The sequence below is a fragment of the Ceratotherium simum genome, chromosome 16, assembly GCF_057802395.1.
Source record: "Ceratotherium simum simum isolate JZ-2026a chromosome 16, ASM5780239v1, whole genome shotgun sequence".
NCBI classification, from domain to species: Eukaryota; Metazoa; Chordata; class Mammalia; order Perissodactyla; family Rhinocerotidae; genus Ceratotherium; species Ceratotherium simum.
In genome coordinates this window covers 48715103-48739274 of record NC_141915.1, presented here as the reverse complement: position 1 = coordinate 48739274, position 24172 = coordinate 48715103, and the positions used below count along the sequence as shown (strand labels likewise).

Sequence of the window (24172 nt, the reverse complement as noted above, 5' to 3'; positions counted from 1 at the left end):
AACTCTGTGCCAGGACTCCACTAGGCCCTCTTGAGAAAATAGAGGTGAATGGGAAGAAGTAATAAGAGGTACCAAGCATTGAGCACTCACTGGGTCCACTTACTCTGCCAGACATTCTTGCATCTACTCTTGCCCAGAGCCCTGTGAGAAGAACGTCAGCAGACTCATCCCATCTTACAGATGAAGGACCAGAGGCTCAGAGTGGTTAAGGGACTTGTCCACCACCACACACAGTGTGCGCTGAGGTCGGGATCCAACCCCTCAGCTCTCGGCCGCTGCTCTCTGAAGAAGTGAACAAACATCGTCAGAGCTGACAGGGCGTTCCGCCTTTGGGAGATGGAGGAGGGCTTCATGGGAGGATGGCGGTACAGCAGTCCGTGGATCTCCGTCCCATCGACTGCTGCTCAGAGCCTGGTCCTCCATCAACTTTCTTGACGTGACTGTTGGAGACGAGTGAGAGCCAACTCAGGATTTGGGACGTATCAGCGAGGAGCATTACTAACGGGATCATATGTGCATTAAGTCCCCAGCCCAGTGGAGGCTCGTCTCTTTCCTCTGAATGTCAGTCTTCAGGAGACCTCCTGCCTTTCTGTCTCTGCGGTTTGAATTCCCACACGTGCCCCGGCAGGGCGTCTGGCTGTGCCGTGCTTGCGTCGCTATAGTGAAGGATGTCAGCCCTCTCTCTCTTATGCCTCCTTGGGTTTGCCGAAGTCGCCACAGTTAGGCTCAGCTTTAGCTTTATCCCTAGACATATACTGATTTTGTTTGCACTACTGGTGAAGTCTGAATTACGTGCATGACAACCAGAGTTATGTCAACAGTGTGCAAGCCGGGAAGGGCAGATCTCTTTGTCCTGCTGGGAGACCAGTGCCAGACAACCCATTAAAAAGCTCAAAGAAAGAAATAGTCGGCTCAGGGGTTCATTGTTGCTCTTCAGTCACAGATCCCACTGGCTCTGGGGCAGGCAGGACTTCCCATCTGAGGAATGTCCCTTCAGGGAAACTCTTCCAAGAGCCTGCTGTCGGCTTGCTGACCCAGCTCGTCCAGCGTGGCCTCTGGGGAGGGTCACTGTGTGGCCAACCTCCCTAAAGGCAAGGACGCTCTCACAGCCTTCTCTGGCTGACCCAGCATGACCAGTGACTGCTTGAGAGAGGGAGTTCCGACCCTATGTGGGCATCCACATGCACAGACTCCAGGGGCAGGTCTCTGAAACGGCCCACCTGATAACAGCTGCTGTTCTGTGTTAACGTTTGTCACCTGTGTGGCTAGTGCTGGCGACAGGTTGACTGTACCGTTTGTGATTTGGCCTCTGAGTTCTGTCAGTGCTAGTGCTTCATGAAGACATGTTTTTGACTGAATGAATGAGCTATTTAGCAGGTGTGTAATTATGTGCCCGGCACAGTGCTTGGTCTAAAGATACAAAGAAGAGGAAGATGGTCCCTGCCTTCCAGGATCTCACAATCCAGTGAGGAAGACAGATCAGTAAGTCCAGGAAGAAGGTACACATGTTTAAGTTCCCCGGAAGCCAGCTCTGCCCAAGGTTTTGAGAACAAGGAGTTCGTTTGGGAAGGGATCCCAGGAGATGCTGGGGGGATTGGGATGTGAGCCAGGGAAGGGAGGAAGCCAGCTAAGGGTGTCTTGGTTATCCAGCTGGTTACCACAGCTGGCACACTGGAGCCCAGTCCTGCTGGGGAAACAGCATGGAACACGCTGCCATGTGCAGCTGGTTGAGGGCTGCATCCTGGGGCAATAACTGTGGGGTATGCCCTGCAGACAGCCTCAGGTGAGCAGAGGTGTGCAGAGCCAAAAGCCCAGGGGACGTGGGCGGGGCAGAGACAGTGTCTTCCACGGGTTGGAAATTCCAGGATGGAGGAGGCAACAGGGAGACTGAAGGGATGTTTGAGCTGGATTTTGCGGGTGAACAAGACAGCACGGCCCCCATGGGAAGGGCAACCAAAGACCCCGTGGCCAGAGGGAGGCTGGCATGGCTGAGACAAGGCCGAGAGGGGTGGGAGCTAAGGTCAGAGACAGAGCCTGGAGCCTAGTCTCCTCCTCACCCATTGTGAGAACTCAGCCCTTTCTCTCCACCAGGTGGGAACCCAGGGGACCAGGACAGGACCCCACTGACCAGGATCCCTCCAGGGAACAGACCCAAGGGGGCAGGGTAGAAGCAGGGAGCCCAGCAAGGAGGAGGTCACTGAATTGGGGCCGCCTGTGAAGGAGGCCCTGAGCAGAGGGCAGGTTCTGGACATAATCTGAGGGTGGATTTGACGTGACCTGTTGATGGATCAGCTGTAGAGTGAGATTGAAAGAGGCGTTAAACCAATAAACACACCATAAATAGATATTGACAGGTTGCCATGTGAGCTGTTAAGAAAAGACGAGGGTGCTGTGAGGGAGAAGAGCAGGAAGTCTTTGGGGAGGGTTCTCGGGAGAAATCACAGGTGGGCGGGAACCTGGAAGTGGGGGAGAGGTCAGCCAGGGGAAGGCGTAGGGGGACATTGCAGCTCAGTCTCAGGCAGGATTGCTCTCGGACAGCTTGGAGGGGAGTGATGGACCAAGGAAAGGTGGGAATCAGCAAGACAAAGGCAGCCCTGGAGGTGGACTGGAGGCTGAGGCCTGGGGTTGTGTAGACCAACTTCTCGGGAGTCTTCCGTGCCCTCAGGCCTCCCCACTGGCCCCCAGCAACACAGCTGCTGCAGGGTCCACTGGCTCTCTCCTCCAACCCTATTATTTATTAGCCTTGGGTTGGCAGAGAGACTTGCCCCAAGTCAGGCCCAGACCACTGAGATGTTGATATCATGGAAATTTCTACCCTAGAAGAGATGCTTGTGAAAACCCAGCGTTGGAGACGGCTCCATGCCATTCGGCAGCAAAGCCTGCAGGTGGCAGCGTGCAAATGGCTCTGGAAGCATATTCTGTAGGGGGAACGTGGAAGAAATGTTGCTCAGGTTGGCAGGATAGCTGCATGAAAGACCTCCGGGCTGCTCTTATCTCAGGGCTGGCTCGGGCTGGGGAGAAACGCATTTGCACCCTCTGGGCCAGGCCACTGAGAAGCCAGCCCTGTGGTTGGTGAATGTGGTCAGTGTGGGCTGCCTGGCCTGTCTCCTTCCCAAACAACCCCTGCTCTACTTAACTCTGTCTCCAGCTAAAAAGACATGAGAATGGCGTCTTCCCAGGCAGGGCAGGAAGCCCATGCCTTCCTCTGTCCACCTGCACCTCCTGGGAGCAGGAGGTTGAGGTGAGGAGATTGTTGACATTCCTGCCAACCCCGCGGATTGATTTCAGGGCAGAGTCTAAGATCATATTGTACTTGGGTTCAGAAGTCCTCAAATGCGAAAATGCTTTTTTTGCATTTATATCCCTTTATCCTGAGCGGCGGGGATATCTTGTCCCTATAACAAGACTAAGGTCCTAGCACAAAACTCCCAGAGCCCTTGTTGGGTTACAGCCCCCAGTGAAGGCAGGCGATGCCTGTGTGTATAAAACCCCCGTATCTCCCCTGGAGGCCATCGCCTACATCAGCCCACGTTCGCTCTACACTGGCTGTGGTGTTGAGGTGTCAGAGGTGAAGGAGCAGTGACTGTTGAGGAATGCCCCATGAGTTGGGAGCACCTGGTTGGGACCACAGTGCTGCAGGTGGAAGCTGGACCCAGGTGAAAACGCTCTTCAGCTGTTTCAAGCACCTCAGAGCAATGAGGCTGTTGTATTTGGGTCTTTTCAGCTGTTATTGTGAATTTCCTGCTAAAATTAATCTTTGTGCCTCTTTCTGATAACTTTTTTCTTTTTATAAATCAGAAGAGCAGAATAGAGTGGCATAGTCGGTTTTCTCATCTCAAGCTTGAACTTCCTGATGATTCATTTAAATTTAGACACAAACCAGAAAGTTTCTCAGCTTGGAATCGTTCCTGGGGCATGTGTTCGGAGGATGGAGCTGGTCGGGCAGTTGACAGGGACTCTGTAACCCGAGCGGCTAAGTCCTGGCTCTTTCTCACAAGTCTGTCTTAAAATTCCTTCCATCCTCTGTCAAAGAGGATGCCAGTTTATGTATCCTTACGGTTCAGGTTTTGTCTTTATAGAGCATGTTTCCAGTGGCCCCCAAGTTCCCATGTGTTTCCCACATGCACTGCCAATCGCGTTATGGTACAACCATGTTAAATACTTTCAGCATTGAAGCAAAAAAGTCAGGGCCATCTTTCCCCCATATTTTAATGTCTCTGCTTAAATGGGCATGCTCAATTCATCAGAGCATGCACTCGAGCCATGAGGTTTGACCCCTATACAAATGAGTTATTTTTATCAGAGAAAAGCATTGCCTAACACAATAGCATCTGATGAACACGTTCAGACTTCATCTCTATTCATTCAACCACAATGCTGAGTACACACCCTGTGCTAAGCACTAAGTTAGGAATGGGGATCCCGAGATGGCTGAGGGGGGCTCATCCTGCTAAGGCAAAGCCTCTTCAACAGAGCCTGGCACGAGGTGGCTCACTCAGTAATTGTGGGATGAAGGGATGCTATTGCTCAAAGAGGGAATGTGGATGATTCCTCGAAAGCCAGAAAAAATTGCAAATCCCACGTTTTCGCCCAAGAGCTAGGAATCAGTATTGCCAGCGCTTTGGTCACATAGTCAAGCCCCTGAATGCTGCCTTTGCCTCCTAGGCCATCTTGGTAACCACGATGACTTGAGTGATGTCCTGGCACCTGCTCTGAAGCTCAAAGGTGCACTTAGGTCTGCTGCATTGGAGGGGGCAATGCGCCCTCAACCCTCTCATTATCAGTGAATCCAAAACTAGAGTCTTTGCCCGTGGGCCCAGGGCTGTGGGGATTCAGCCAGCCCCCAAGACCCTGGCCTTTTCAGCAGCTGACACGTCCAGCAACGGACTCCCTCACAGTCAGGCAGATGTTCAGCATGCGGGGCTGTGGGGAGAACTCCAGGCTTCTCCGTGGGCACCTTTGCTGACTACTGAGGTGTCCCCATTGATCCCACTTGCCTTTCCTTTTCTGCTGAGCCCTCTGACTTTTCACCTGTGACGTGAGACTCTAAGTCCCCCATGAGAGGAATGAGGGCCTGGTCTCTCCAGGGCCTTTGTGTGGCATGAGTCTAGTTTATAAAAACTCCTTTCGGTCACTCACATGTCACTGACCAAGTATTCTTCAGGCTGAAAGGGCGCCATGTGAACCAGATTCTCGCGCATGTCATCATTTCTTTTCCTGAGTTCAACTCGTGACTTAAATAAACACTCTGTTCTTCTTACTGTGCCTTCTAAAGTAGCAATAAATCATCCCCACATCTTGCCATTTAAGCAGTTCCTCCAGAGGACACTGTTCTCCCTTTTTGCCTGGGTACACGTTTCCTTTATGCAGATTAATCTTAAATTGGAGAATCTACAAATAAGAAAAGCATCAGTACACAGTTTCTTTCTTTTATTATGTTAACGTTATCGCACCATTTTCCCCAAGAAGTTAACTTCTATGTCCAGGGATTACAATCAGCCCACCCTTGACAGAGTCCCATGACGTGATTTTGGGTTAACTGTATAAAGAGTCGTCTCATCTTGGGATAGGTAAGGGCAATTTTTTGCTTCCTTGCAGATGTTGCCCTTAGGGTGAGTATACCTCTGATGTATGAGTAGATATTTCATCACCCTCAGATTCCTTTTCTCGCCCCATCCCACCTCCCACCCGGCATCAAGCTTAGTTACCTCATGCTGTTTTCTATCACTCTTTTCCCTGGAAAAATGACCCATTGTTCTCTGGTGTATGCTTGTCGTTTAGAAAGCCAAGCTTGGCCCTGCTGGTAACAAAGTAATCAGTCCTTCAGAAGACAGGAGACAGCCTTCCAACAACCTTGACAGAGTGAAACTCACCGACTTCAACTTCCTCATGGTGCTGGGGAAGGGCAGTTTTGGGAAGGTAAGGAAGGGGACGGGAGATGGTGCATGCACGGCCAGGCCTTTGCAGAGACTGTTGGGATCGGTCCTGTTCTCCCCGAAGTTTCCAGAGCAGCCCTTGATTTCCTTGCTCTGTACAGGTTTCTCAGATGTCTCCTACTTCATTTCATTAAAAACAACTGTATCTGAAAAGCTGCAGAGGGGTCACTTTGTGTCACCATTTCAGTGTTGAGAACACAGAGGGTGCTCCAAAATGTCAGTTGAGTGAATAATTTTCACAACTAAAAATGAAATGCTGACTTGTGGTAAGCGCATGTAATAATTAAGAGATACTGAACTGGGTTTCTTCAGCTCTCAGCCTGTTTGTCTACATTTGGCTTCTCTGGCCCCAAATCTCATGATAGACCCAGGAACTGATTACAATCCTGCCGTTCTTTTTTTTCTTGTATTGGTTCCTGACTCGTGAAAAGCTTATAAAGGTCAGTCACATTTTCCTCTAAGGATGCTCCTGAAAAATGTGCTTAATTCAAGACTAATCCCGATAATGTTGAGTATTCCTTTTAGCAGCCGCAATAGCGCCATCATGTGGCAACAGCCTACACAGTGTATAGATCTTGACAGCTTAGAAATTGTGCAGTGCTGGAGGAATTTGCAGGGATGTACACTATTTCAAAATTTGCACATAAAGTACAACTTTATTAACATTGTTATATCACACATTTACAAATTTGCATGAGCTGTGTGAACTGTCACCTGACCTGGTTCCTCCCCACGCCCGGCACCAGACATGTGCCTGGAAGTGTTCAGGTTGCCCTTCGTCTGCTCTCAGGTGATGCTCGCTGACAGGAAGGGAACAGAAGAGCTGTACGCTATCAAAATCCTGAAGAAGGACGTGGTGATTCAAGACGACGACGTGGAGTGCACCATGGTGGAAAAGCGAGTCCTGGCCCTGCTTGACAAGCCCCCGTTCCTGACGCAGTTACACTCCTGCTTCCAGACGGTGGTAAGGATCCTGGGGTGTATAGCTGTGGCCCAGCACACAGCGTGCTCAAGGGTAAGGATCCTGGGGTGTACAGCTGTGGCCCAGCACACAGTGTGCTCAAGGGTAAGGATCCTGGGGTGTACAGCTGTGGCCCAACACACAGCGAACCAAAATGTTTGAGTGTCTGAGTCAACCTTAGTCCTCTGGAGAAGGCTGGAGAAAGGCATAACCTGGGGACCACTCAGCCCCAGATTCCTCTCTGCCAGGCAGAGGTGCCTGGGGGCAACCTCTCACTCTTGTGCCCCTGGGAGATCTGGGACGCCCCTTCCCTGTGGTGTGCCCTACTTAGAGGCTTGGCATTAATTCCGTTTAATTCAAACATTTATATCAAAAGTTTTCTTCATAGCAGGCAATGTGCTAAGACTTTGGGATACAAAAACAATAGAATAACTCACAGTCCTGGCCTTTTAAAACCGCTGGTCTAGCTGCCAGGCCTTGCATTGGAACATTAGGAGATTGGAGTTTGTAAAGGAGTGTATTCTTGTTTAATGCCACGCAGCAGAGGTTGGCAAACTGGCCTGTTTTTGTACGACCCATGAGCTCTAAGAAAAGTTAAAAAAAAAAAAAGCAAAGAATAATATTTTGTGACACGTGAAAATTAAACGAAATTCAAATTTCAGTGGCCATAAATAATTTTCTTGGAACACAGCCGTGCTCATTCAGTTACCTATCATCGATGCTGTTTTCATGCTACAAAGGCAGAGTTGAATAGTTGCAAGACACACACAAAGCCTAAAATATTTACTGCCTCGCCCATTACGGAACAAGTTTGCTGAGCCCTGTCATAGTGTATAACTAAACAGAGGACAAAAAAATTCCAAAGTACTAACCAGCCGGCTGTGGGGCCAGGGCTCTGGCGTGGTGCTTCCAAGTGGCCTGCAAGAAATAGAAACATCTGGATGGCACCATAGTGAGGCATTCCCAGAGACAGGCTTTCTGCTCCTTGGTGGCTGTCCTTTGTAAGATATGACTCAATAATCAGTAGCTATAGTTGTTACTGTTATGATGATGATTATTTTCAACTTCCCATTGACCAGAAATTGACTTTCTGTTTTATGTCTCTCTTTAAAATTTCTTGGGAGGCGCCCCTCAACGCTCTTGGATTTTAGAATCTCAAAATGGCGGTGCAGCCACACACAGTCTGTAGATGGGCAGTGGGGCTGCAGAGTCGGGCGCCGGCCACTGCGTGTCATCGTAGCGCTGGCGGCAGGGTCAGCCCCCTGCTCTCAGCAGCTCCTAAGTAGCGCCAAGGAGGGAAGGGCAACGTGTTAGGAGAGAGAACCAAGTCTGTGAATCCCAGCCCAGGTCCTGTAACCCTGGTTACGCTGATTAAGCTCCAGAAAGCCACAGAGCAGAGAAATAAAGATGAAATTAAAGTTTATAACAGGAAAGCCGAGACTGAAGCTCCCAGAGCCGTTTCCTGCTTATTAGCACCAGCTTCATCATTTTTTTCCTCCCTGTGCAACACTTTAATGTTTAATAACCTCTGTAAATGGTGATGGTGTCTAGAAGAGAGCAGAGGTCAACTTTTCCCTCGGTGTGCTGTGCTGTCAGTTATTTCACTGTTAAACCCCCTCACTCTCCCCATCTGTTCCAGCATAATGTCCTCATAAATATGCAAATTTATTTGATTCCATGGTGTACGCCCTTCGTGGGGCCAACACTTAGCATACCAGTGACAGAGAAAATCAAAAACAATATTTGGGCATGTTATGGATGCAAAAGAACATTTGATTAGCCTCTCCACTTGTCGTCCCCTCCTTCACAGTAAATATCATTGAGCATTCACAATTTATAAGCCTGACCTAACTCACGAGATTGGTTTTCAAAAACATCCAGTTAGGGCCGGCCCCGTGGTTTAGCGGTTAAGTGCTCGCGCTCCGCTACTGGCGGCCTGGGTTCGGATCCCGGGCGCGCACCAACGCACCGCTTCTCCAGCCATGCTGAGGCCGCGTCCCACATACAGCAACTAGAAGGATGTGCAGCTATGACATACAACTATCTACTGGGGCTTTGGGGGAGGAAAAAAAAAAAAAAGTTAAAAAAAAAAAAATCCAGTTAAACACATTACCACATCACTGTGGCGTGCCTCCTGGACATTGCATACCAAAAATACTAGTTAAAACTAAAGAATTGGCCCATGTGGATTCTTCACACCATCTCTAACTTAGAAATGTATCATGTGTGTAGGATAAAAGGGAAGAACGTTTGGGGCTATTGCTATAATGGCCTCCAGAAGGAGGCAGACACATTGACAGAGAGCCATAATTTTAGACTTATGTAATAATTTGATACTTCCCAAGGCCCTCATGCAATAGGGTTATTACTACTTCTTTATTTGGGAAAAAAATTTTGAAGGGCTCCACTAGGCAGATGTGCCAGTGCAGCCCACATTTAACTGATGAGAAAGCAAAACGCAGTCTGTAAAGAGTGAGGGAAGCCACTCTACCCGTGGAGGAGCCCTGCTCACGTTCTGACCTTGGTCTTCAGGATCGACTGTACTTCGTCATGGAATATGTCAATGGCGGAGACCTCATGTACCACATTCAGCAAGTAGGAAAATTTAAGGAACCACAAGCAGTGTGAGTATTTGTGTGTGTGTGTGTGTGTGTGTGTGTGTGTGTGTGTGTGTGTCTTAATTTAGACAACACAGTATTCCCAACTGGGAACTTGTGCTGGATGAAATATGAAAGTGGGACTCTGCCCAGTTCAGGTTGGAGTACTGTAACCTCCTAGGGGGCCAGGTTTATTGACAGGGTCCATCTCAGCATTTCCTAAGGAGAAGTTTATTCTACTTCTAGTAAATTGGCGATGCTGATGTATCCCCTTGTCACCCAATTCCACACTCACTGATCGAGTCATCCACTCATTTATTGAACAGGTGGGCATTGCACACCCGAAATGCACCAGACGCTGGGAGTGTGAAAGGAACGAGTGGCTCCCTGCCCTCGGGAGTGGAGTGGGAGAAGTCACTCGACAATTGTAATGTGTTACCATAACTTTAGAGGTGGCACAGGACACCATGCAAAGCCCCAAAAGGGGGTCAGTGAGGGAAGAACGTCCTGGGGGAATGAATGCCCAACCCAGAGGTGCAGGAGATGGTGTGAGATTCATAGTGGGAGGTGGGGGGAGGGGGCTCTAGGTGACAAGCCTGGTGGAGGGCCTGGCTGAGGAAAGGGAAGGCTGGAAGAGGCTTCAATGGGGCTTGACACCATCAGGTTAAGTTTTCACAACCCCCTGGCCAAAAGGAGAAGGAAGAAGGGAGGGAGTGTAAGGGCTGGTACAAGGGGGTTGCTGCAAATCTGTGTGGAACAGAAAGAATGGAGCTCTAATTAGGGCTTGGCCTTGGAGCCAGAGAGGAGTAAGTGGCTTTGAGAAACATTCTGGAGGAAGAAAACCAGAACTTGGAGACGCTGGGTGTGAGAAGAGAGAAACCTCTTCAGGTGACACCCCATTTTATGTTTGGGAAGGGACAGCCACCCAGAAGGAGGTGGTTTGGGGGGAGAATTGTGAGCTCAGTTTGGAAGATTTCATTGGGATGTGCTTGGATGCCAGGATGCAGGGACGCAGGAGTCGGCAGCACAGGAGAGAGTCTTGGGTTCCATGGGAAGATGGAGAATCATCCATCTAGAAGGCAGTCTTTGATACCTGAAAAGTCATCCCATTTTTCAGGGGCCAGGAAGTCACAGGAAACTCAACAGAAGCAAATCTAAACAAACAACTATTTCATTTCCCTCAGTGAGGATGTGTAGCGGGCATGTGCCTGAATAATCAAGTTAGCAAATGTTAAACAGATTCTGGCCGATGTTCAGTCTAAAAGATAAATCTGAAGTACTTTTGGCCTGCGTGGGATGATCTGTCCTAGGGAAGATTAATTGAAGGCAGAATAAGGAATTCTTTGGTAGTAAGCTTAAAAAATTCAAAGGGAGATTTTTCTGTTTTTATTTTTACTTTTCAATTTTCAGCACTGCCTGCCCTTATCCCCTCTCTTATGTTAATTATAAAGCATTAAAATGCTCTGATTGTAAATAAAGCTTGGTAACACAGAACTATAAGGAGCAAATGGCAAAATGACCGCCTTATGCTATGAAATATTTGTATTGCTTTTGTTGTATTTGTGTTGCCGGAAAGCTTTTATTTTAAAAGTACAGAAAAGCATGGAAAATAATGTAAAAGTCGCCCATGATACCATCTCTTCTCCCTCCCCCATCCAGTTCCTCTCCTGCCGGCCCTCAGAGGAAACCCCCCCGCCCCATTAAGAGTGCGGTCCTTATCGTTAAGGGACTCTTCTCCGCTCATGTAGACACGTGTGCTTATGTTAAGCCTCCTGAGTGTGATGTTGCTCAGGCCCAGTCTTGTGGCTTCTCACACTTCAGAGATTCCTAAATGCTATGCAAATTTTAAAACATCCTTCAACATTTAGCCTAAGTTTCACATATTAACCGGTTAATGATTTTGAAGTGATGGCAGTAACTGCTTTTTATTATGAATCGTTTAAAAGGGAAAACTCAGGTATGAGTCATGGCGTGTGTCCCATTTATCTCAGCACTTGGGGGGAGGTGATGAGTAAACCAGCTAAAAAGTTCATCACACGTTATTCTTTGTCTTCTAGGGAATAATAGTATTTTCAAATACTAATGTATTCTGTCCATGAATAGGAAATGGAAATTTTCTCCACTCTACCCTAGTTCTGACATGAAAGAGTCTAACAGCCACTCTTTGCAAGATTGTACCATCATGCGTCACTTAACAACAGGGATGCGTTCTGAGAGATGTGAAATGAGGCAATTTTGTTGTTGTGCGAACATCACAGAGTGTACTTACACAAACCTAGGTGGTATAGCCTACTACGCACCTAGGCTGTATAGTACTAATCTTATGGGACCACCATCGTATAGGCAGTCCATCATTGACCAAAACATTGTTATGTGGCGCATGACTGTATCAGAAATTTCTTGTGAGCAGTAAATTACCTGTCCACCTGCCCCAGACAAGAAGTGCTTGTTTCTGGGCAGGTAATAAACCCATCTCATTGATTTTATTAGCTGTATCATTCCTTGGGGAAGTTGGAGTGATAAAATGGCGGAGGGAGGGTGACGGGCTGGAAGAACACCTGTAGGGCAATGCTGATCTCTGCGAGTCCTGGGATCTTAAGTTCTTTTACCTCTTCAGTGTCTGAGCTGCAGGATACAAAGTATCTAGGAGTCCAAAGAACTGAGCCAGAAAGCTGACGAGCATTTTCTCTTGCAGATTCTATGCGGCAGAGATTTCCATTGGATTGTTCTTTCTTCATAAAAGAGGAATCATTTATAGGTGCGTATCGAAGCTCTGCCACCAGCAGCGCAGTTGAGAGTTTGGCTAGACCTCTGGACCTCTGTGGGCATGTAGTTATGTGATGGAGACTTAAGATATGGAGTTGATAACCCCCAAGATAACAGAGACCTGCTGGGGCCCACCTTTCTCTGCAGCATCCAGGCAAATCAGGACCACCATCTGATTTCTGGACCTCAAAAGATTTTATCTCATTTCTGCTTTCCACAAGAAAACATGCTTTTATCCTCACTGCCAGCTCCTTCCTCTGCCTTTTATTTGGAATGAAGATCAAGGAGCAGTGGAAATTGAATTTCTGTTCTAGATGCTCAGCAGCAGAACATGGAGAACTGAGGGGAGGCAAGGGAGAAACTATTGGATTAAATTCTTCGGGTTGTTAGTTACAGTGAAAGTCTGCCACCAAGAAAAAAGAATGTCTTCCAGTGTTAAGTGAAGACTTATTAAAAGGACATATGGCACTAGGCAGAATGGGAGGGGCAAGTTGTGACCCGTAGAGGTTGTTCTAAACCTGTGATTTTGCAAACCTGGCTGTGTGTCAGACCCGCTCTGTGTGGGATACTAATAAACCCAATGACCAGGATCTCCCAAGACCTGCTGAATTGGAATCTCTGGTGATTCACATGCTCAGCCAAGGTTGGGAATCACTAGTTCAGCCATTTGGTCATTCATTTAGTATGCATTTATTAAGTACCACTGTAAGCCAGGCAACACATTAGGAGATTAAAAAAAAAAAAACAAAAACACAGTAACTCCTGGTCCCAGCTCTCCTGAGACATGAAGTTAACATACTGTTGAGATGGTAGCTAATGAAATATCCTTCTATCTCACTAGCTCCAGAGCAAACCATGTATGTCATGGGAAGGACACTGATGCTATCCTGCTTCCTTGCAGGGATCTGAAGTTAGATAATGTCATGCTGGATTCGGAAGGACACATCAAGATTGCTGATTTTGGGATGTGCAAGGAACACATGATGGATGGAGTCACGACCAGGACCTTCTGTGGGACTCCAGATTACATTGCCCCGGAGGTAGGGCCCAGCGCTTTCGAACAGCAAAAACAACCCCCTTGTGGAGTATAGAGTCATGAGTGAATCACTAAGTCATTTTGTGGGGTCATGACCACAAAATAGACTAAACTAGACTACGTAGAGCAAAATAGAAAAAACATGAGAGCTCATTGCACATAGTAAGGCTATGTCTTGTTTCATAGAACTTTTGTTTTTGTCATGTATACATGTGAGCTTGTTGCATGGTAAAATGTATTTCTTACATGGTCAAGGGCAAAACAATTTAAGCAACACTGTTGTGCAGAGAAGGGAGTTCTTGCTTGTAAAAATATTCTGCATGGAAAAACTGGATCAGAAGGTGGTTCCAATGACGGCTTTTAGCAAAATCAGAGTGATTAGTGCTCTAAATGACACATTGGAATTGATCATGGTATTTAATCTAGAAAGAATGTTTCAGTGTGGTTATAAGCAAAGTGGTTCCAAGATTTGTGTATTTACAGCAGTGGCCATACTACTTTGTCATTGCTATAACACTTACTGAGTAATTTTCTTCCTATTTTATGAAGCTTAGTACATGGCAATCATTGGATGGATTATAACCCTAGGTCACTGGGTAGCCAGCTTTCTTTCCACACACAGCCTTGTGGATGAAGCAATCTCTTCTTTTTTTTTTTCTGGTGAGGAACATCAGTCCTGAGCTAACGTCCGATGCCAATCTTCCTCTTTTTTGCTGAGGAAGATTGGCCCTGGGCTAACATCCGTACCCATCTTCCTCTACTTTATATGGGACGATGCCACAGCACGGCTTGACAAGCGGTGTGTTGGTACGTTCCCGGGGTCCGAACCGGCGAACCCCGGGTCGCCAAAGCGGCGCGCATGCACTTAACCGCTGTGCCACCAGGCTGGCCCAGAAACAAACTCTTCTTAACTGAGCTCCAGCATGGTACAAAGTAGTGGATTCAAAGTTAGGCCAAACTTTAGCTCTTTGTAAAGCTCTCATGTTAACTGTTGATGGCTCTTATGGCATTTATTCAACATATTGCATTTATCTCAAAGGCAGTAGTTTAGAGTGGAAAACACACGAGCTTAGAAATCAGACCAATGTGAGCTTCAGTCCTGACTCGATTATTGGCAGGCTGTGGGAACTCAGGCAAGTTGCTTAACCTGTCTGAACACCTGTTTCTGCAGTGGCAAGTTAGAGATAATAATATCCTCCTTATAGAATTGCTGTGAGGACGAAAGTGCCTAATACCAATGTGTTGCACCTAGTAGACCCTTTCAAAAGGGAAGCTAATTTTTATTCCTTTTTTAAGAGTTTGTTTATTATATGCCTAGACAATGTGGAAACACAGAATTAGAACATCTACTTAGAAACTTAATTTCTGAATTACATGGCTAAAGATGTTATCCTGATATGTAACCTGGTGGGGTTTTCCCCCAAAAGAACTCACACATTGGTATCTCCAGCCATAACTTGAGCTTAAATAGTCGTATTTTTCTAACATGAAGATTAGAGAGATCATACAGTAAAAAACACAACCTCTTGAGGCGGTGTTTATTCTGAAGCCTTCTCCTGGCTGCCATGTATTAAACAGGCTGTGATGATAAGCCGTGCCAGCTCCGTGTAACACCCACTGACACACTAGAAGCATAGTGACAGGGAATAGCAGCATTTTTAGGAATAAAGGGGGCTTTGAACTTCATCTCCACCTGGTCTCTGCCAATCAGAGAAATAGCTTCCTGTGTTCAGGAACACCACAGCCATCTGATACACCAGAGATGACAGCGTTCCACATAGGTGAAATTTTCCAAATGATTGAAGTTTGCTGTCTTTTTTTCCCCCAATGTTCCTCATTGTATTCGTTTCCTTTTGCTGCTATAACAAATGACCACAAACTTAGTGGATTAAAACAATACAAATTTATTATCTTATAGTTCTTACAAATTTATCATCTTACAGTCTACCCAGATAATCCAGGATCATCTCCCCATCTCAAGATCCTTAACTTAATCACATCTGCAAAGTCCCCTTTACCAAGTAAAATTAAATTCATACATTCATAGATTCTGGGGATTAGAATGTCTACTTCTTTGGGGGAGAGGGGCATTATTCAGCCTCCCACACTCACGATGGCATTCCATCCAACTATATTTGATAACCTCCGCACCTGCCTCCACCAAGTCTGCCTAAACCTACTTCTAGCATATCTTGGCAACTTTGGGCTTTTTTTCTTCACTTGTCCACATTTGTGTGTATGTTTATTGAGCTCTGTGCAACTTGCTCACATGTGTAGGTTCACATCTCCAACACCACAGTCAGGATACAGTGCATTTCCATCACCACAGGGATCCCTCCTGTTGCCCTTTTAGAACCACACCCACCTCCTCCCTGCCCCCGATCCCTGACCCTTGGCAACCACTGATCTGTTTTCCATCTTTTAATTTTGTCATTTCGAGAACGTTATATGATGGAATCATACAGTATGTAACATTTTGAGATTGGCTTTTCATCTGAGCACTTTCTAGAACTGCAGTCATAATGTTTGAGTACTGCTTCTACCGCTAGGTCAAGTTATTTAAACATTCCATGCCTCCCTTTCCTCACCTGTAAAATGAGGATGATAATGTCTGCCTCATAAGGTTGTTATCTGTAACTTGGAGTATTGTCTGTCCCAAGGCAAGCTGGTCCTGCTGTCGTCATTGTTCACTCGACTCATTTGCCACATTGGACTGTGAGCCTCTTGCTACAGCCCCTCCTAGAAGACCCTGGCCATTGCTGTCTTCATGGTGATTTTTTGGAAGCAAAGGATAGGTTGGCCTGGGAAGACCCTTTGAACTGAGAAGTTGATTGCTATTTAGAAAGTGCTAGAAGAAGATGGCATCTATATGGGGCTGGCCATGTCGTGCTAGGAACCTGGGAACACGCTATCAGAAGGAGGAATCCTGAGAACACCTGTCAGAGAGGGATGCTGGGAACACACAGTCAGGGAGAGGGATTCTGGGAACATGTCATCATAGAGAGGGATGCTGGGAACATGTCAGAGAAAAGGATCTGGGAACATGTCAGAGAGGCTTGCTGGGAACACATCATGAGAGAGAGGGATGCTGGGAACACGCAGTCAGGGAGAGGGATTCTGGGAACTTGTCGTCAGAGAAAAGGATGCCAGGAACACACTGTCAGAGAAGAATGTGTGGAAAACCAACTTTGGGCCTTTTAATACACAGAGGAGAACATGCTCCGGCCCTAAATACCCTCAGTTTTGCAAGCCTTCATTCCTCTCCTTGTATCCACTGTGCAATCAATAACAAAGGGAGCACCCACCATTTATTGAGAATCTACTATATGCCAGGCACGTTACATACTTTCCCTCCATCCTCAGAACAAGCCCCATAAGGAATGGAACATCAGGCCCGTGTTTCAGATGAGGAGCCTGAAGGGTGAGTAATAGCCTAAGGCCACATTACTAAGAAATGCCACAATCGGGCTTTAGTCTCCAGACCCTTGCACTGCCCACTACACTAAACTGCTGCTCAAACGTGAGCGATGTGCGTGTTCAGAGAGCGTTCTGCGTGCTTACTGTGCCAAGCATGGCGCCACTGGTACACAGAAGTGTATCCGACAGGAGCCCTGCCCCCAAAGTGCTTACAGTTCAGAAGAGGCGACACAAGAAAACAAGCCGGCACTGACAGCTCTGTTTAGATTCCAGTTGACTTTCACTGAAAGATAAGCTGCGCTAGTTTGGGATTTCAGTCAGTAATAACTCTAGGTTGTTTCCCCTTCTGTTGGCATTTTTCTCACGAAGGTCGTCATTGGGCCATAGGAATAATTGCAGTATAGAGAAAGACCATCTAGGTTCGAAGTTTCTGAATTTGCTCAAAGGCTAAAATAATCCTATCGTTTATATAAATCTTCGTGTCAGGCAGTGGCCAAATAATTATCTTAGATGGCATTTTCCCTAATAGGCAAAACGGAGGCTTAAATATTTATGGCTGTTTGTTCAAAAACCTTGAAATGGATTAATACTGTAGCATCTCTTTAATGGGTGAAGACGAACTGAGGCAGAAAATGTCACTAACAGATGTGATTTTGGAGTTGAGATGGACACCCACGAAAGAGCGCTAATCAGAGGATAATTCCTGAAGCTGACATCCCGGGTGCTCTTTGCTTTGACGTAGAAAGAATTCTTCAGAATCAGTGAGAGTCCTTGAGAAGGCCGAACAAAAGCTTCATCTGGATTTAATCCCCCCTCTGCAAGTTAGTTATTTCGGGCATGCGAGATCCAGTCACAAGTCAAGTATCTCCTGGCAGCTAAGAATCAGACTGAATACTAGCATTGCCCGCTCTTTCCTGGAAGAAAACGAAGCAACACAGAAGTGTTTGCTTCTGGCGGCTGTACCTCTGAGTACCTCCTGCTGCGGTGGGAGCGAAGCTTTTTGAAAATGTGCCATGCAGAATCCTTCCTCGCAGGCGTGCTATGCAGGGGGCGAGTTAGAGCTCAGGCAAAGGATGTCACCCATGATATAGTGACTGTCTGCTCTGTACCAAGACCTCTGAGCACATTTCCTGGTTTGTCTCATTTTATATATGAGTGGAAGTCAAGTGGCTTGCCCAAGGTCACACCACTGGTAACAGGCAAAAGTGGGGTTTGGACCTGAGACATTCTGACCTCAGAGCTCATATATTTCTTTCCACGTATTACACCATCTCCAGAGATATAAGAAACCTCCCTGAGTGAAAGAGCAGTTAAAAATGAGCACTGAGATGTTACAGACCATCTTTTCTTTGATGTCTTTTAAGAGAAGATGGACATCTATCCATCTGAGCTGGAATCAGGAGTCCGAGCCATGATCAGACTTTTTCATCTCTAATGCAGTCAGTGGCTCGGGATTGTATTCCAGCTGTGAATACTGGACAGATCCCTTAGAAGCCAAGGGAGAGCCAGCAACACTTAAGCCAGTCTCCCACATGTGACATCGTCAGTCAGGTATTCATTGAGTGCCTACTAAGTGCCTGGGACTGGAGGCGGTTAGAAATGGGCCACTGCAGCCCAGGAGAGGCGTGGGTTTAGAGACATGGAAAAGACAGTATTCCCCTTGGCAATAACAGATGGCACCTCCAGCAAGGCTGAAATCACTAGGGTAGAAGTATGCCGGCAGCCTGCCGCCCCCGCAGCCAGCTGGCCATAAGCAGATGTGCAAACTGCTGTGAGTGTTGGGGGCTGGATGAGTTCAGAGAGCTAGAGACCTATCCCAGGGGATCCTGGCTTCTCCTTCCAGCCCTATGGGAATGCCAGCCCAGTATTGCCCATGACAGTAGCCAGAAATCTGCATTTTTATGTAAAATTTGCCTAACTGTTCAAAGTTGGCTCTAATATGTATTAAAAGAAACGTATACAGGTAAGATTCAGCCAATGGGCCATCACCTGTGACTTTTCTTCTGGAGTGGGTCAAGGGTCACATCTGGGGGGAGCCACATATTAGGGATGGGAGGAAAAATAGAAGACCAAGGGATGTCCAGAGAGGTAGAAAAAGAACTAAGGAGCTATAGAGTCTTGGGTACCAAGGATGGTAAGTGTTCATGAACTCAGAGATGGGGGAGAACTGCAGAGGTCAAGGAGAAGGGGGAGGGGGTGAGGAGGGCTCTGGCTGCAAGGAACCAGAGCCCTGAGAGCAGTGTCAGTAACGATGAGGCAGAAACTGGATGACACTGGCGTTGGAGTTGAGCGTGAGCGTCAGCAGCCAGGCTGGAACCCTCTCTTTGGGGGAATCTGTGGGAAATGGAAGGAGAGAGGGTGGACAGTCACTCCCAGGGAAGGCAAGATGAAGGAAGCATTATTTAAGCTGCAGAAACATGAGTGTATTTCTAGGCCAAAGGGAAAACTTCCAGAGAGAGGAGAGAGAGAGAGAGAGAATGCCATATGCCAGCAGGAAACCAGAATAGGGATGCAGGAGGAAAGGAGACCCTTCCTCCTCAGGCACAGGAGGAGGGTGAGGTCAGGGAGGCAGGAAAGCTGAAATCATCCTTGCTGGCTGGCCTGCCCCTTCAGAGGGTGGAGTCAGGAAGGGTGGGGCCTGGACCTGAGAGTGGGTTGCTGGTGTGGGGGTAGGTGTGATGACAGAGAAGAGAGAGGCTGAGCCACAGAGTCGGGAAGGCTGGATTGTCGTACAGCCAGCACCCCACACTCGATAACTCTCCAGCAAAACGCGGTGGTCTGGTGCAGGGGGATTAGGGATTGCTCAGGGCTGGGGAGGCCAGACGCTTAAAAGAGTCTCCTGGAAGTGGCTGGCCAGGCAGTGGGAATGGGTGAACAAGGCAGGAAGGGGGCCGAGTGTCTGTCAGAATAGGAGTATTGAGGGGTTCTTCCTAAAGAGTAGAGAGAATGTGTGCAGTCAGGGGAGGGGGAGGAGGGGCAGATGAGATAGAAGGGTAAGACGTTGCCACCAGTGCTGGCTCTGGGGGTAGCCAGTCATTTCTGAATTAGGCATCTTGTGGAAGCCCAGGTCTTCACAGTGGCCCGAGACCCTTTGTACCGCATTTCCTCCATTGCCCGCTCCCGGATCTCTCTAGACCAGCTGCCGTGGCTGCTTTACCGCTCCCCAGATGTGCCAGGCTCGCTCCATCCTCCCCATCCTCAGGGCCTTTGCTCTTCTCATTCCCTCTACCTGGGATGTCCCTCCCCCAGGTGTCAGCCTCCTTGAAGCCTCAACTCAGGTGTCACCTCAGGGAGGTCACCTTTCCTGGTGACCCCGTTTAACACTGCAAACCTCCGGCTCCCACCCAACACTCCTGACGCCCTGTCCCTGCTCCCCTTCTGTAGTGCTCATCACCCACCGATAGACCATGTCGGGTACTCGTGTGTTTGTTGACTTTGTGTCTGTCTCTCCCACTGAGCTCCCACGGCGGAATCTCTGTTTTTGGTTTCCTGGTGAGCCCCTGCCCCGGGTCTGGAATGGTGCCTGAGCAAGCAGGTGGTATTAGGGATGTGTGGGTGCAGCGGGCTGCGTTCCTCGTTGCAACTGTGCTGAGGAGACGCAGCAATAGAACAGAGCTGAAGGCTCTGGAATTGAGAGATGGGGAACTCTGGAGGCAGGTATTGGAGGGGTGATTCCCAAGGCTGCCCCTGGGGCGAAGCTGATGGCAGGGGGTGGAGTGCAGAGGACACCCACGCGCCTCCCCTCATTGACTGAAGAGAGCCAGTGTGCTGGGGGACCTGAGTGTCTGAAGGTTGGTGAGACATCTGCCCGAGTCCCCCAGGCAGCCCAAGGTGCCAGAATATTGATGTTGCAGAGACTTTTCCTGGCCTTTGGGGAAAGGGTTGTAGAGACCGATAGAGAATAAAAGAGGATCTGCAAGTTAAATGAGAAAATAACTCATGTGATGCACGCAGCCAGGCAGTCAGGCAGTAAATTAGCACTTGCCACACTGAGAAGAAAGGGAGAGATGAGGGAGAGAGAGAGAGAAGCCAATCAGCACCAGCAGAGGCTCCTCGGAGATCAGCCTTCTGAACTGCAGGCCCCACACGAGCCCCACACTGGCAGAGCAAAGAAAGCGCTTGATTAAAGAAAGGGAATGATAAACCGAAGGCAGCTTACTTTCTTTCAAAGGCCAGTTTCCCTCTATGTAAGGTCACAGTCCAATGGCCCCAGCATTGCAAGAGAAAATGAAGCAGCCGCTTTCCCTCCAAGAAATATTTAAAGAGCTAAGGCCAGGCTTTCCTTTGGGTTCTTCCTTAAATTGTGTAGCTCTCCTCAGATCTTGTCTAGGAATTGTGTTGGCTATATTATCTCGTATATTTTATCTTCTGCCTGTGGCTATTTAACTGTCTCATCATTCTCCTGGCCTCAGAGTTCAATCAGCCTAGCCCTGTTCTCTGGAGCGTTTGGCACCCTCTGCGATACTGTGGTCCAGGAAACAGCTGTGGTCCGGGCCTTCCTCCTGACCTTCTCCTTCCTGTTCTTCCTGCAGAGATAACCAGCTCCGTGTGAACTAGCGGCCCCTTGTGAATGCCTGACTGACTGAATTTTGTTTAATCCTTAAGTCAGCTCTGCAAAGTTGGCATCATTGGCTGTTTTCCAGACGATGAACCCAAGATGCAAAGGGATTCCTTAGTTTTTCCCATGGCCCCAATTCAAGGCAGCCCTGAGCTTTGAACCTGGAGCCGACTAGCTTCTCCCTGCAGTGGCTCTTGTCCTAAGAGGAGGGGACTGCAGACATCGGCTCAGTTGCTCCCCAGAGAATGCCTCACTCCGTGAGTGCAAATGGGCCGCTCCCACAGGCCCATTACTTATCTTCAGAGCTCCAATAATGCTCTGATAGGTTTTTACTCCCAGTATTCCATGGCTGCATAAATTGGCCCTCTATGTGAGGATTTGTTAAATCCTGTAAAAATGGGTCTGGGATTTCTGGATTCTATTTCACCTTTTACTTTGCAAAATTGCCTGGGCCATAGGGAGGTGGGGGTGGGTATCTTGAGAGAGATTGCCAACATTTGCTCATTTCCTAGTATGTACCATGCACTTATATCTGTTACCTTGTTTACTTCTTACAATAGTCCTCTGAGATAAGTGGCATTATCTCTATTTTGCAGACAAGGAAAAGGAGCTGTGGAGAAGAGAGGTGACCTGTCCAAGGCTCATAGATAGCAAGTGGCAGGGCCGAGATCCTGGGCTGCCCACCCCAAAGTGCAGGCCTGTTGCCCTAATACCATCAGTGCCAATTTCCTCCCTCAGCGTATCGCTTGTTGCTCTGTTACCAGCACATCTACAGAGACCCACTGGACTGTGAGACCTCCCAGTTCTAGAAGATCTTTTATTCCAGCTAATAAAGCTCTTACAGGCACCAAATTTATTCCTAACCCTCAGTTCGTTCCTTTACTATACAGGGAGTTATTTTGTTCGGATGCACAGTTAACCTTTTGAACAGCTCCCTGTTCAGCAGAGGAGGCCTGAGATGAGGATTCCAAATGTGGGCGCCAAGCTGTCCTCCTGCCCTGCTTTCCCCTCCCCCCAGCCACCCCGCCTGCTGCCCCAAGAGGGCCCAGTGCCAATGGCTGCGGTGACTGAGTTTGAGAACCACTTGAAGAGCAACTCAAGGGCCAATAACATGCATTTGATTCTGGGTTAATTCAGCTCTGCTCTATTTCAGCCCCACGAAGACTTAATGTCCACCTGTGAAGGAAGCACTTCCTGTTGGATTTCAGGTGGCTTTTCCTTCATGGTGGCATAGTGGACTCTGGCTATAGTTCTGCTCTTTTAAGAACTTGGGGTGCCATCTATAAAATGGGCATAATCATAGTACCTTCCTCAAAGTATGACTTTGAAGATTGAGTTTTGCCCATAATGAGCTTAGGCTTCCTCAGAGGAAGCACTCTGTGAATCTTGGTCCATTATTTGGCAGTTGTTTCAATTACCTGTTGCTTTGTGACCGCCCCAAGACTTAGTGGCTTAACACAACAACCATGTTAACGCTCTGATTCTGTGAATTAGGACTTTGGGGAGGACTCAGCAGGGCTGGCTCCTTCCCGCTGCTGGGAGTGTCGCCACCGTGTCTCTGCTGGTGCTAGAGGGTCCGAGATGGCCTCGGGCTGTTGGCTCTTGGCCAAGGCCCCATGGGTTCTCCAGTACGTGGTCTATCTTTCCATGCAGTCTCTCATCATTCAGTAGTTTATCCAGAGCTTCTTGACGTAGTGGCTAGCTCCCAGGAGGGCAAAAACGGAAGACACGAAGCCCCTTAAGCTGGGCCTAGAACATAACTGTGTTGTTTCCACCACATTCTGCAGGTCAAAGCAAATCCCAGAGCCAGCACAGTTTCTAGGAGAGGCTACATAAATGCCACATCTTGGTGGGAGGAGTGGCATTGTCACACTGCAAGGGGGCATACAGGACAGGAAGGTGTGCTGCAGCCATCTTTGGAGATAGTCCTGCACCGCAGCCAGTTTTGGGCTCTGTGTTGGCCGAGGAAGGATCCTCCACATGGCACCCACAAGAGGGAAGTCTCAAAGGTGCTGAAGACCTAGGCAAGAGGGGCCCCTGCCCCTGTTTTAGAGCTGGGATCAGCCAGCTTTTTCTGCTAAGGGCTAGACAGTAAATATTTTAAGCTTTGCCTTAATCTAAATTTTAGATTTTGCCAAGAGGCAATAGTGAGCAACTGTTCCTGCCAAAAGGCTGATAGTCTTTTTTACATTTTTCATTTCACATTTAAAAATTTTAAAACCATGCTTAGCTCACAGGCTATACACAAACAGGAGGCAGGCTGGGTGTGGCCCACTGGCTGTGGTTTGCTGCCCCCTACATTAGAGGGCTCTCCTCCAGCCTTTGCTCTCCCTGTAGGGTTAGGGGTCTGCAGGGCCAAAGGGACATGCCCACCCAGGGCTTGAGAATTCCCTTCCAGGACCCACGTGGGCCTCTTCCCCAGAGCCATTCTTCTGAGGGACACCATCCTGCTGGTGTGTGCACTCCTGTGTCCAGTGGAGAGGTCAGTGGGTGGCTGTTTGCAGGGGACAGTGGGACAGAGCTTGGACATGCAGGTGGAGTACACAAGGCTCTTCATAGATGTGATGAAGAGGGACTGGGAAGAGAAGTGGAGTGAGCCAGGTCTCCACATACTGGAGTGGAGTCTAAGGGTCCATGAATTCTAAAGTCAAACCTGGCCTTCCAGGTTGTTGGGAAGTATTATGGACTGACCTATGTCCCTCTAAATCCATCTGTTGAAGCCCTAATCCTTAATGTGATTGTATGTAGAGATAGGGCCTTTAAGGAGGTAATTAAGGTTAAATGAGGTCATTGGTGTGGGGCTCTAATCTGATAGAACTGGCATCCTTATGAGAAGGTGAAGAGACACCAGGAGTGCATGTGCACGGAGCAAAGGCCAGGTGAGAACACGTGGAGAAGGCT

General features: G+C 48.1%; 1 protein-coding gene across 1 annotated transcript in view; it reads left to right on the top strand.

Moving 5' to 3' along the window:
* Positions 1-24172, top strand: part of PRKCA (protein kinase C alpha) — a 412540-nt gene that overhangs the window by 349947 nt on the left and 38421 nt on the right. Inside the window, exons 9-13 of the mRNA XM_004432678.3 lie at positions 5782-5919; positions 6727-6900; positions 9430-9521; positions 12190-12252; positions 13162-13300. Coding sequence (XP_004432735.1) covers positions 5782-5919; positions 6727-6900; positions 9430-9521; positions 12190-12252; positions 13162-13300 — 606 coding nt within the window. The remainder of the gene's footprint in view (positions 1-5781; positions 5920-6726; positions 6901-9429; positions 9522-12189; positions 12253-13161; positions 13301-24172) is intronic.